Consider the following 11518-nt stretch of genomic DNA (forward strand, 5'->3'; position numbering starts at 1 on the left):
AGAGGCTTGGGGGGGGGGGGCTCGGGGGTGGGTGGGCTCTGCTTGGTCACCCAGCCTCAGAGTTTCTTGTTGGCTCCTTGATAATTGTTTTGATTACTAAACATAAGTGCACCTTCTCATGTGTTTTGCACATACATGCTCAGTAATTTCGTGTTAATATATGAAAATTGTGTGTACATCTCTGTGTAGATACATGTATCCACTCTTCCTATTACTAGAGAATACAACTTACTAAAAGCATATTAATACAATTGTTTCTAGTATGAGCTGTTTCCCCCCTCTCTATAAGGTTATTCTTAGAAAAGACATGTTGTTTCATTTTTTCTTTTTTGTTTTTGGCAGAAATGAAGTCCTTTTGGTTGTGTGTGGTCTCAAAATATTTTCTGTCCCTCAAGTAACGAGACCCCATTGAGTCTTCCGGCAGGACAAGCCCCCTCCCCATGTTGACTCTGTCCTGGTAATCCACCCCCTTGAAAAATTACTTTTAAATCGTCAGATGCTGTAACCGATCTCGCCTCACATCCGGGTTACTATGGCAATCTGGTGGAGGAGTCCATGGGAAAATGTTGCCTGGTGACCGAGGAGATAGAACGGGACCTGCATCGTTCCTTACCGGAGCACCCTGCCTTCCAAAATGAAACAGGAATTGCTGCTTTGAGGAGAGTCCTGACGGCCTATGCTCACCGGAACCCCAAAATTGGGTACTGCCAGGTGAGGTGTGCAGTGGGGGAACAGAAATCTTTGAGTCCGTGTCTTGTGTTGATCACCCAGCTTTTGGGTTCTTTTGTTCTCGGCTGTCTGGTACCAAGGACTGTCCTGTGAAGTCTCTGTGCTTTGTCTCTTCTCTTAAAGAATGTATCGAATAAGGGCAAAGGAATCATCTTTGTATAGTCAAACAGGCTGATTACTTGAGTGCCCATGCTTGGTTCAGTGCACGTGATGAGTCACTGTCCATGGCAGGACAGATCGTCTTCACCACCCCTCCAGGCCTCCGCTGTAGGACAGCACTGATAACGCTTCTGTGGAGCTTTATCTTTCTAGATCTCTACAGAAGTTACAGGGATTATTTTTAAAATATCAGTGCTATTTGGGGAGGAAAAAGATGTTTGGGGCCGATCCCTTTCCTTCAGGAAACACAAGCGGAGGTAAGACACCCTCTGAGCAGTTGTTGAGTTTACTCGGAAAGTTTACTCAGGGATGTGGTAAACAAGCACAGAATAAAACCCAGTAAAATAAAACACCCCTGCCCCGCCCCAGCACAAGACTGGGGTAGAGAATTTTCTGATACTTGAATATAGAAGAGTTTAAACTTTGTTTTCCTGTGAAAGACAAAATCAACGCGTGAATGTTTTGTGCGTGTGTGTGTGTGTTAGAACATACACAGGGGCGCCTGGGTGGCTCAATTGGTTAAGCATCTGCCTTTGGCCCGGGTCACGATCTCAGGGTCCTGGGATCAAGCCCAACATTGGGCTCTCTGCTCAGTGGGGAGTCTGCTTCTCCCTCTGTGCCCACCCTTCCTCCCACCCTCCCTCCCTTTATTTATTTTATAAATTAAAATCTTTAAGAAAAACAAAAAGATACATGCAGAGTAGCTGGGTTTGACCTGAGCCTGAGGCGTGCACCACAGCTGACCCCAGCATTCCTAGATGGGGACAGTGACAGAACGGTGGCTGGTCGCTCAGCCTGGGGTGTCTTGTGGGGACCATGTTGATCCACATGGTCATTCCACTTCATAAGTGTTAGCGTGGTTGGGCTAGACTGGGTGTCTCATCTACAGCCTTGACGTCTGTGGACCCTTGGGGCTTGTGTGTGTGTGTGTGTTTAAATTTTATTTTATTATGTTAGTCACCATACATTGTATCATTAGTTTTTGATGCGTGTTCCATGAGGACTTGTGTGGTTTTTACTGTCTGTGTGGAGCGACATGGCCCGCTCACTGACCATGCCCTCCTCTGTGAACCCTGAGCAGTCCATGAACATCCTGACCTCCGTTTTGCTGCTGTACGCCAAGGAGGAGGAGGCCTTCTGGTTGCTCGTTGCTGTGTGTGAGCGGATGCTCCCCGACTACTTCAACCACCGAGTCATTGGTAAACTGCCTCCTTCCTCCCCCTCTTCCTCTTCTGTGCTTGGGGAGCAGGGACAGAGCCTGGGCAAAGACATTTGTCATCAGTCCTTGTTCAGAAATCCCCTGTGCAGCTCAGCTGGTCTCTGTACAAACACTGTTTGGCTCTCAAATGTGCAAAACCAACTGGTGTAATCTTTGCACCGTTCTGGCAAAAGGGTGGAGTGAGGTTACCTGAAAAAAATGTTTAGGTTTGAGAAACAAGTTGAAAATTGAAAACCAGAGAGGTTTTCGCTGATACTGTGGCCTGGGAAGGGAGGGTGGTTTTGCCCTCCGTACCCAAGGAGCTCATGCAGACAGACGTGCCCCTTTCCCTTGTGGAGAGGAGGTGCGGAGAGCAGGGCTGGCGACTCTCGAGGCTGGACCTGAAGGACAGACTTGGGAAATGCCCCCGCCGCCCTGGACTTGCATACACTGGTAAGTGAGAAGGCCCATTGTTGCTGCCCCCGCTCTGGGCAGAACTATGACCCCACAGCACTCAGGCACTCACCTGGCGCCTGCCTTTCCTGTGGCGGTTGGAATTTGCAGAATCCCTGTGGTCTAGCACCTCCTAGTGGTCAAAATGACAGAAACATGGCTTTGGCTTGTTGCTACTCTCAGATACCCTTTTTGGAGATGGCCTAAAATTCTGTTTCCAACAGAAACAAAAGAACCAATTTGAGACAGAATTTGGCAAAGGACTGGAGGTGGGGCAGGGCAGGAAGAAAACGCTCCTGAAGACTGGTGTCCAAAGAGCTGAGGGAATGTGAGGACCACTGGGAGTAAGGAGGGGTTGGGCCGGGAAGGATGTGGCCACTTGGTGCCTTTTGGTGGCCTTTCAGTATGCTCTAGACTGTCTTCCCTGGCTCCTTCCAGGTGCCTGAGTGATGGGCTTCCTTCCCTTTCCACTTTATGCTGGGGGAGGCAGTTCAACCTTGTACGGTAGCACAGAATCATCGGAGCCTCAGGTCACTGGGAGGCAAGCTGCCAAAGCCGCCGTGACGGTGTTGCTGCGGGACGGGGCCTGCTCAGCAGAGGCTCCGTGGTAATGTGTGCACCCGTGTGAGCACTGCCCCGGCACAGGCTGGAGCATTTCCATAGCCCACAGAGTTCCCTTCTGCCCCTTCGCTGCCACAGGGAACACTCGGTCCTGATGTCTGTCACCACGGCTTAGTTTGGCCCAAGTTCTTGCGCTTGGTCTAAATGTAATTCTGGAGAACGCACTCTTCCGTGTCTGTTTTCCTGCGTACGACGTGAGGTTGCTGGAGCGTTAGCACTCTACCCCTTCTTCTGGCTGAGTCGCACTTCACTCAGACCGTGATTTGCTGATCCCATCACCTCTTAGAGGTCTGCGTTGTTTCCAGTCTTTTATTGTAAGTGAAGTTGAAATCCACATTCATGTGTAGGTCTCTCTGAATCAAGATTGCCCATTTTCTTGCCTATTTACCTAGGAGTAGAATTGCTAGGTCATAGGTTAGATGGATTTTTAACTTTATAAGAAACTGCTGGTTTTTCAAAGTGAATATTACTGCAGTCACAGATCCCCTACCAGCAACGTATGAGTTCTGGTTGCCCCACGTCCCTGTTAGCCTTCAGAATTGTCTTTTTAAGTTTTTCCATTCTAGTGGGGAAGAAGGGAACTATCATGCAGGTTTTACTTTGCCTTTCTTTGATGAATGATGTTGAACATATTTTTCTGTGCTTACCGGCCATTTGTTTATGGTCTCTTTTGAAGTGGCTGCTCACATCTTTTGCCTATTTAAAGAAAAAAGGGGTTATTGACCACTAAGTTGTAAGAGTTGTTATTTTGAATACAGGACCCTTGTCAGGCTTATGTATTATAAATATTTTCTCTGTGTGAAGTTTGCATTATTATTTTTATTAATGTTTTACGGAGAATACCAGTCTTTTATTTTCATGAAGTCCAATGTATAATTTTTTTCTGTGGCTAATGCTTTTTGTGTCCTAAGAAATGTTGCCTTTTTCCTGTGTTTTTCTTTAGAAGCTTTATAGTATTAGCTTTTATATCTAGGTCTATGACACATTTCAAATGTATTTTCTTGTATGATGTGAAGTAGGACTTGAGGTCCCGTCTGCCCCCACACAGGTATGCACCTGATTGAGCATTGTTTTTTGAAAATACTATCCTTTCTCCACTGAATTACTCTAGTCAGTGTCAAAAATCAGTTAAGTATGAGTCCTTCTCTGGACTCAAATTCTGTTTCATTGTTCTGCTCATGTCAGAGTAGTTTCAATTTCAGGTTAACTTTAGAAAGTGTGAATCCTTCCCCAGCCAAGTCTCTGCGGCCTGCCTTTTCCAGGGGCCCAGGTGGACCAGTCGGTCTTCGAGGAGCTCATCAAGGAGCACCTCCCCGAGTTGGCGGAGCACATGAATGACCTCTCAGCCCTTGCGTCCATCTCTCTCTCCTGGTTCCTGACTCTGTTCCTCAGCATTATGCCTCTGGAGAGTGCGGTGAGCGTTGTGGATTGCTTCTTCTACGATGGGATCAAAGCCATTTTCCAGCTGGGGCTGGCCGTGCTGGAAGCCAATGCCCAGGGCCTGTGCAGCAGCAAGGACGATGGCCAGGCCCTCATGGTCCTCAGCAGGTGGGCTCATGGCGGTGGGTGGGGTGGGGGAGCATCGAGGGCTCTGCAAAATAGACCAGGTGGAGGCAGCAGTGGGTGCCCAGCAGGGTTGTCACTGTGGAATTTTTCCTTCCACTCTGCCACTTGTCACACCGTGGCCTCTCCCCAGTCAGGTGGCACTGTTGCCTGTGTGTGGTGAAGAGCGCCATCTTCCCTGCTCCTCTCTGGCAAGTGAGAGAGGGTACAGGAGAGCAGGTTATCCGTGCTTTTCTCTGAAGAGATACACACTCATAGTGGCCTTGAATGGGGCAGGCAGGCACTGGGAAATGGTGGTCTCAGGCAGCCAGCTGGAGGTTTCAGACATTTGATGTGTAGGGGCTGGTGTGTTGCCGGGCAAGAAAAGTCCCACGAGGCCGAGGACTGGAACCTGGTTCTCTTGGAGCTGAGGGCAAGTTGAAAGACCGATGAAAGTTTCCCTTTCAGAATACTGTGGAAGCTTACAGTGGCACGCATGCACAGAACTTCGTATTGACTTCACCAGAGAGTCCCAGGTCCCTGCAAACCCACCCATGGAGCCCAGATGGACAAGTCTGGCTTTCAGCACGTCTCCTTTTCTCTAAGGGAGCACAGTAGTTGCTCTGGTGCCCTCCCCCCAGTGCTTGGAGACGAATGAGCTGTGTCTGAAAGCGCTCTGACATGTCCCACGGCCCCTGGGAAGGTAGCAGGTGTGGTGCGTTGCGGGTGAGGGGAAACCAGTACTTCAGTGGTGGGTTCTGTGCTCAGGTTTCTAGATCACATTAAGAATGAGGACAGCCCCGGACCCCCAGTTGGCAGCCACCATGCCTTTTTCTCCGATGACCAGGAGCCCTACCCTGGGACTGACATTGCCGACCTGATCCGGGACTCCTATGAGGTAAGTGGGTCCGGCCCCATGCCCCCCCCCCCCCAATCCTCTGGGAAGCTTGTTCAGAGACGGATTTTGAGGGAGGTTCCCTGCTGCTACTTCTGTCCTCTGTATGAAAAAAGGGATTGTGTGCGTGAGTGACTCTTCGTTTCTCTGCAGAAATTTGGAGACCAGTCTGTGGAGCAGATTGAGCACCTGCGCTGTAAGCACCGGATCCGGGTTCTCCAGGGCCACGAAGACACCACAAAGCAGAACGTGGTGAGTCACGGGTTGTCAGAATGGCAGTCAGGCGCTGACCTGGGCTCCGTTCCGTTTGTCTCAGAAGAATGCCAGCTTTTGGGGCACCTGGCTGGCATGTGACTCTCGAACCTTGGGGTCCCAAGTTCAAGCCCTGTGCTGCGTGTAAAGATTATTAAATATAAATAAACCTAAAAAAAAAAAAAAAAAGATTGCCACGCCGCTCCCCCGGCATTGAATTAGGGTGACCTGGTGTAGAAACGGGGTTTAGAGTCAGATGGATTGTGAGCAATCCATGAGCCTCAGTTTCCCCCGCTGTAAAATGGGGTACTAATACCCAGCATCTGGGACTAAATGAGGTGTGATATAGAAGATGCCCGGCGCAGAGGCCTGCAGTGTGAGTCGTTCTTCGGGAGGGACTTCCTGCCCGAGCCACGTCTTTGCAAGAGTTCGACTTCTGTTAGAATTACGCATTTGTCCCGAGGCACTGCTGTGTGAATTGGAAAGGCTGAGGGTAAACACCTTGAGAAAGTTACCATAACGTGATCTTGGTGTCAGAAAGGAACAGACTGCTCCGGTAGACAGGACTTGCGCCTGGCATCCCCCACGAGCAAGAAAAGCCCCGTGTTCCCTCTGATCCTCCCAGGTGCAGGCAGAGAATTCACTCCACTGCTCTTGGTTCTTTCCTCAAGCTCCGAGTTGTGATCCCAGAAGTCTCCATTCTTCCTGAAGACCTGGAAGAACTCTACGACTTATTCAAGGTAGGAAACTCTGGGAAGATGAGGGAGTGACAGGCCCAAGCCTGTCAGCCTCGGGGGGGGGGGGGGTGAGCACGTGGGCACTGGAGGGGTCTGCTACATGCCTGTGTGGTGGTAGCAGAGGCCGGAGCTGCCCCACCTGCCAGCTCCGTCTTTGTCTCGCCTGCCTATGGCTCACATGAGAGCTGTGCTCTGCAGAGGGCCTTCCTTTGGTGCTGGTAACCCATTCCACACTGTTCTACATGGAGTTCCCGGGCCTTAGTAGATGGAACGGTGACCATTACTGACATTACCACCTCCTATACTTTGTGATGACTCATAATCCCACCCATAATACATGTAGACATATTTTTATATTTGGTATTGGTGCTACTTTGTCTTCTATTTTCCCTTGATACTGTTATTAACACTTTTCCATGTTGCCACATAACTCATTTATTTTTTTAAAAGATTTTACTTATTTGAGAGAGAGAGAGATCACGAGTGGGGGGTGGGGGGGCAGAGGGAGAAGCAGACTCCCTGCTGAGCAGAAAGCCCGATGCGGGGCTCAATACCAGAACCCTGGAATCATGACCTGAGCCAAAACCAAGAGTTGGACGTCCGACTGAGTCACCCAGGTGTCCCTACTTCTGGTCTTTTCAATCAGAATTTCATTTTTTCAGGGAAAGGGTCACATAGAGCTATCCTTCCATTGTTTTATAAATACGTGATAGGTTAGTAATAAAGGTTCTTCTGTTCCTTAACTTCATTGCATCCTTCCCTAAGCCTGGGATGAATAGGCATGATCGCTTTGTGTTAAGAAGAAATAGCTCTGACCGACTTCATTTAACATTCTTTCCTATTCAAGATGAACAATGTGGTTGGTACTTAATGAAATCTATTTTTATTGTTAAAGCAATTTTTTAATGCTTGAATGCAATTTTTTCCTTTGAGTTTTACAGATATAACCAATATACAGCACTGTGTGAGTTTAAAGCATACAACAGGACTTACATATAGTCAAGTGATTAGTACAGTAAGTTTAATTAGAATCCATCTGCTGTAGATATAAAAAAAAAATTTTTTTTTCCTTGTGATGAGGCCTTTAGGATCCACTCCCTTAGCAACTAAGATACACCATATAGCCGTCATGTCACCACGTCCTACAGCACATCCCTAGTGCCTATTCTAGTCTATGGCCATACCACCCTGAACGCACCCGATCTCGTCTGATCTTGGAAGCTAAGCAGGGTCGGGTCTGGTTAGTACTTGGATGGGAGACCTAGTGCCTATTCTAACCGGAAGTTAGAATAACTTCTGGCCACCTCCTCCAGTGCCTCCACTCCTCACCCCAGCCTTGAAGAACCACAAGTCTGATTTCTTTTTCTGAGTTTGGTTTTTTGTTTTTTTTTTTTTAGATTCTACATGTAAGTGAGATCATATAGTATGTTTCCTTTCTTCTTTTTTTCAAGATTTTATTTACTTATTTGACAGAGATAGAGCCAGCCAGCAAGAGAGGGAACACAAGCAGGGGGAGTGGGAGAGGAAGAAGCAGGCTCATAGCGGAGGAGCCTGATGTGGGGCTCGATCCCATAACACCGGGATCACGCCCTGAGCCGAAGGCAGACGCTTAATGACTGCGCCACCCAGGCGCCCCTGTTTCCTTTCTTATGTCTGACTTCTTTCACTTAGCAATAGTGCCTTCATGGTCCATCTGTGTTGTCAAGCAGTCTTTCAAATTACATGAATTCGTATTTGTGATGTCTGTCTCCTATTCTCTCAAATTGAAAACAGCATCATTAATCTTACCTAAGTAAGATGTGAACAGTATGATACAGACTCGGTGTCCTAGAATACTTCAGGGAACACCAAAGACCTGAAACAGTTACTTATGCGTTCCATAAACCTGCCGTTACTAACGATCAGTTAAATCCATTCACTCTTGGTGAATTATCGGGCCTTAGAGAGCATTTGGTATCTTTAATAATATTTTACTTGCTTACATGTTCTGGTTAAGACTTTTATTTTCAAATTTTAATTAAAGATCACAAAATAAAGACTAAAATTATACCTACTCTTACCATTAAAAAAAAAAAAAACTTTTGGGGCGCCTGGGTGGCACAGCGGTTAAGCGTCTGCCTTCGGCTCAGGGCGTGATCCTGGCGATCTGGGATCGAGCCCCACATCAGGCTCTTCTGCTATGAGCCTGCTTCTTCCTCTCCCACTCCCCCTGCTTGTGTTCCCTCTCTCGCTGGCTGTCTCTATCTCTGTCGAATAAATAAATAAAATCTTTAAAAAAAAAAACTTTTAAGCAAAAAATGAAAGGGTCTCATCCTGTCTGTGGCTACAGTCTTACCCTTGTGCTGGTAATTACTGTTAACGAATTGGTGAATATCTTTCCTGATTTTTTTTTTCCTTTTATACTGTCTCTCCCAGACACACCCCCCCCCCCCACATGACAGATTATGCTACATGAGAAAACAGCCATACAGTTTCGTTGTAGGGCTGAACCATAATTTACTTAACGATTCACCTATTGAGACACATTTGTTTCTAGTTTTTTGCTGCTTCATACACTGTGCTGGACTGAGCGTCTTTGTGCCTTTCCCTGGACACCAGTGCTGCAGTTTCTGTAGGATGGGGTCCTTAGGGATGCACAAACCAAACTGTAGCCGCTATTGCTAAAGTGTGTTTGATTTTTCAAATTTCATTCCACTGATGATGTCCGAGAGTGCTCATTTCCTACACTCCACATCCAGCTAGCTTTTATTATGGATTTTTTTGCAATTTTGCTAGTCTTGTAGAAAACTGTGTTTTATTTTAATTTAAATTTGTTTATCCATTAGCGAGGTTGACTACAGCTAATTGTGTGCTTCTGTGTATCAGCTGCTGATATGCAGGGCCTTTTTTTTTTTTTTTTTAATATTGGCTTGTTTTTCTGTAGGATTCTGTGTCAGCTGGTTGCATCAGTCCTTGGCTTACTTACTATAATTGTGTTCTTGGCAGGATTCTGTGGGTCTTCAGCGCCACAGGATGCACAGCTAGACAGTGGACTTTCTTAGTGTGTCTTGGGTTTTTAGGAATGGAAATTCATTAGACCTTTGTTTCACCCTGAAAAGTTCTTGTGGTATTTTTCACAATTCTGCGAAGGCCATTTGAAGAACTTGGCTGCCAGGAAATATGACAGTAAAATTATAAATGGCATTTTGGTTTTCATCCAAGGATCTGTGCTTAAACATTACAGCGTCCGTACTTGTTTCTGCGCCACCGCGATGGGTGGGGGACACTGCAATCGTGCAGAAGCTTGCAGTCGCTGGAGATTATTTCAGTGAGTTGAGATGTCCCAAGAGGTGATTTAGCGTGGGTGTAAGAGATGCATCCTAAAGAGGCGAACCTCAGGGACAGCGCCAGTTTTGATTGCTCTAGCTGTCAGTGTATTCCCAAGACTTTGAATTACTTTTTTTTTTTTTTACTTCCATATTTTGAATTGTTAATATATTCATCTGGTTCAAAATTCAAAACTTATAAGAAAGTATGCAGTAAAAAGACTTGGTTCTGGGGCACCTGGGTGGCTCAGTTGGTTAAGTGGCTGCCTTCGGCCCAGGTCATGATCCCAGGGTCCTGGGATCGAGTCCCACATTGGGATCCTTCCTCGGCGGGGAGTCTTTTGTTCCCCTTTGCCCTGTCCCCTGCTCATGAGCTTGCTCGCTTGCTCTCTCTCTTTCTCATGCTCTCTCTCTCAAATAATAAAATCTTTAAAACAAAAAACAAAAAACTTGGTTCTACATGTGAGTCCCCACCCCTACTTTCCCTCCCCACAGGCAACCGGGGCAACTGATTTCTTCTGTTACTCTATAGATCTGTCTAGCACTTTTTCGTTTTCAGATGTGATTTGATGAGAAAATAGCAGAATAAAAATTAGGTCTCCTAGAATTAAAACTATGGCAGCTGAACTGCACATTGAAAAAATGGTTAAAATGGTAAGTTTTGTTAGGTATTGTGTGCTATAATGAAAAAACCTTAGAAAAAGAGGTCAAAATTACATACTTGTGGGCAAGAAGTGTAAGGTAACAAGGGAGATCTTTGACATGTCTGGTTAGAGTAATGAGATTGTAGCACTTTAATTTTTTTCATTTGTTCGAGTTCTAATGGTCTTATTCAATACATAATTTACGAGGCCAAGTGAGTCCTGAGAGAAGGCCAAGTTAACCTTGGCTTTTAAGTGTGCACCCCCCCACAGGTGCCCCCATCTCTCACAGATCCCTCTCTCCCTCTTGTTTGAAGAGAGAGCACATGATGAGCTGTTACTGGGAGCAGCCCAGGCCCATGGCCCCACGCCACGACCCCAGCAGGCCCTACGCAGAGCAGTACCGCATAGACGCCCAGCAGTTTGCACACTTGTTTCAGCTTGTCTCGCCCTGGACCTGTGGGGCCCACACGGAGATCCTCGCTGAGAGGACTTTCAGGCTCCTGGATGACAACATGGACCACCTGATCGAATTCAAAGCATTTGTGAGCTGTCTCGGTATGACCCTGTGGGTCTTCGCTGCAGTGAGTTAATTTGGGACAGGAGTCTGTGAACACAAGACAGGGTGGACTGTGGAGCAGTCCACACAATGACATGTATTAGGGACTGGCCTGAAATTAAAATCCTTCAGAAGGTATGAAGCCAGACAAAATTCACGAGGTTATCTTGCAGCTCAAGAGTGACCTTGTATGTTTTCTATTTAAACACCGTGTTGTCTGGGGGAAGGGAAGGGAAGTATTGGGTGAACAAGTACTGACCGTACTAAGTTCTCTCCCCACAGTAGTTTGTGTCACAACAAATGTACTTTAACCATTTGCATCTACTCATTCTCTCTCTTTTTTTTTTTGCAGATGTTATGTATAATGGAGAAATGAATGAGAAAATCAAACTGTTATATAGACTTCATATCCCTCCAGGTAAGAAAT

General features: G+C 46.7%; 1 protein-coding gene across 5 annotated transcripts in view; it reads left to right on the top strand.

Annotated features, from left to right (window-relative positions):
• TBC1D8 (TBC1 domain family member 8) overlaps window positions 1–11518 on the top strand; it is a 105151-nt gene that overhangs the window by 81026 nt on the left and 12607 nt on the right. For all 5 annotated transcript variants that reach the window (XM_045771854.2, XM_045771850.2, XM_045771851.2 and 2 more), the window contains 8 exons: window positions 497–711; window positions 1970–2087; window positions 4423–4708; window positions 5471–5600; window positions 5751–5849; window positions 6521–6589; window positions 10850–11090; window positions 11444–11509. In XM_045771854.2, the coding sequence (XP_045627810.2) occupies window positions 497–711; window positions 1970–2087; window positions 4423–4708; window positions 5471–5600; window positions 5751–5849; window positions 6521–6589; window positions 10850–11090; window positions 11444–11509 (1224 nt within the window). The remainder of the gene's footprint in view (window positions 1–496; window positions 712–1969; window positions 2088–4422; window positions 4709–5470; window positions 5601–5750; window positions 5850–6520; window positions 6590–10849; window positions 11091–11443; window positions 11510–11518) is intronic.

This window comes from Ursus americanus, chromosome 7 (genome assembly GCF_024610735.1).
Source record: "Ursus americanus isolate L20-20 chromosome 7, mUrsAme1.1.p, whole genome shotgun sequence".
In the NCBI taxonomy this organism is placed as follows: domain Eukaryota; kingdom Metazoa; phylum Chordata; class Mammalia; order Carnivora; family Ursidae; genus Ursus; species Ursus americanus.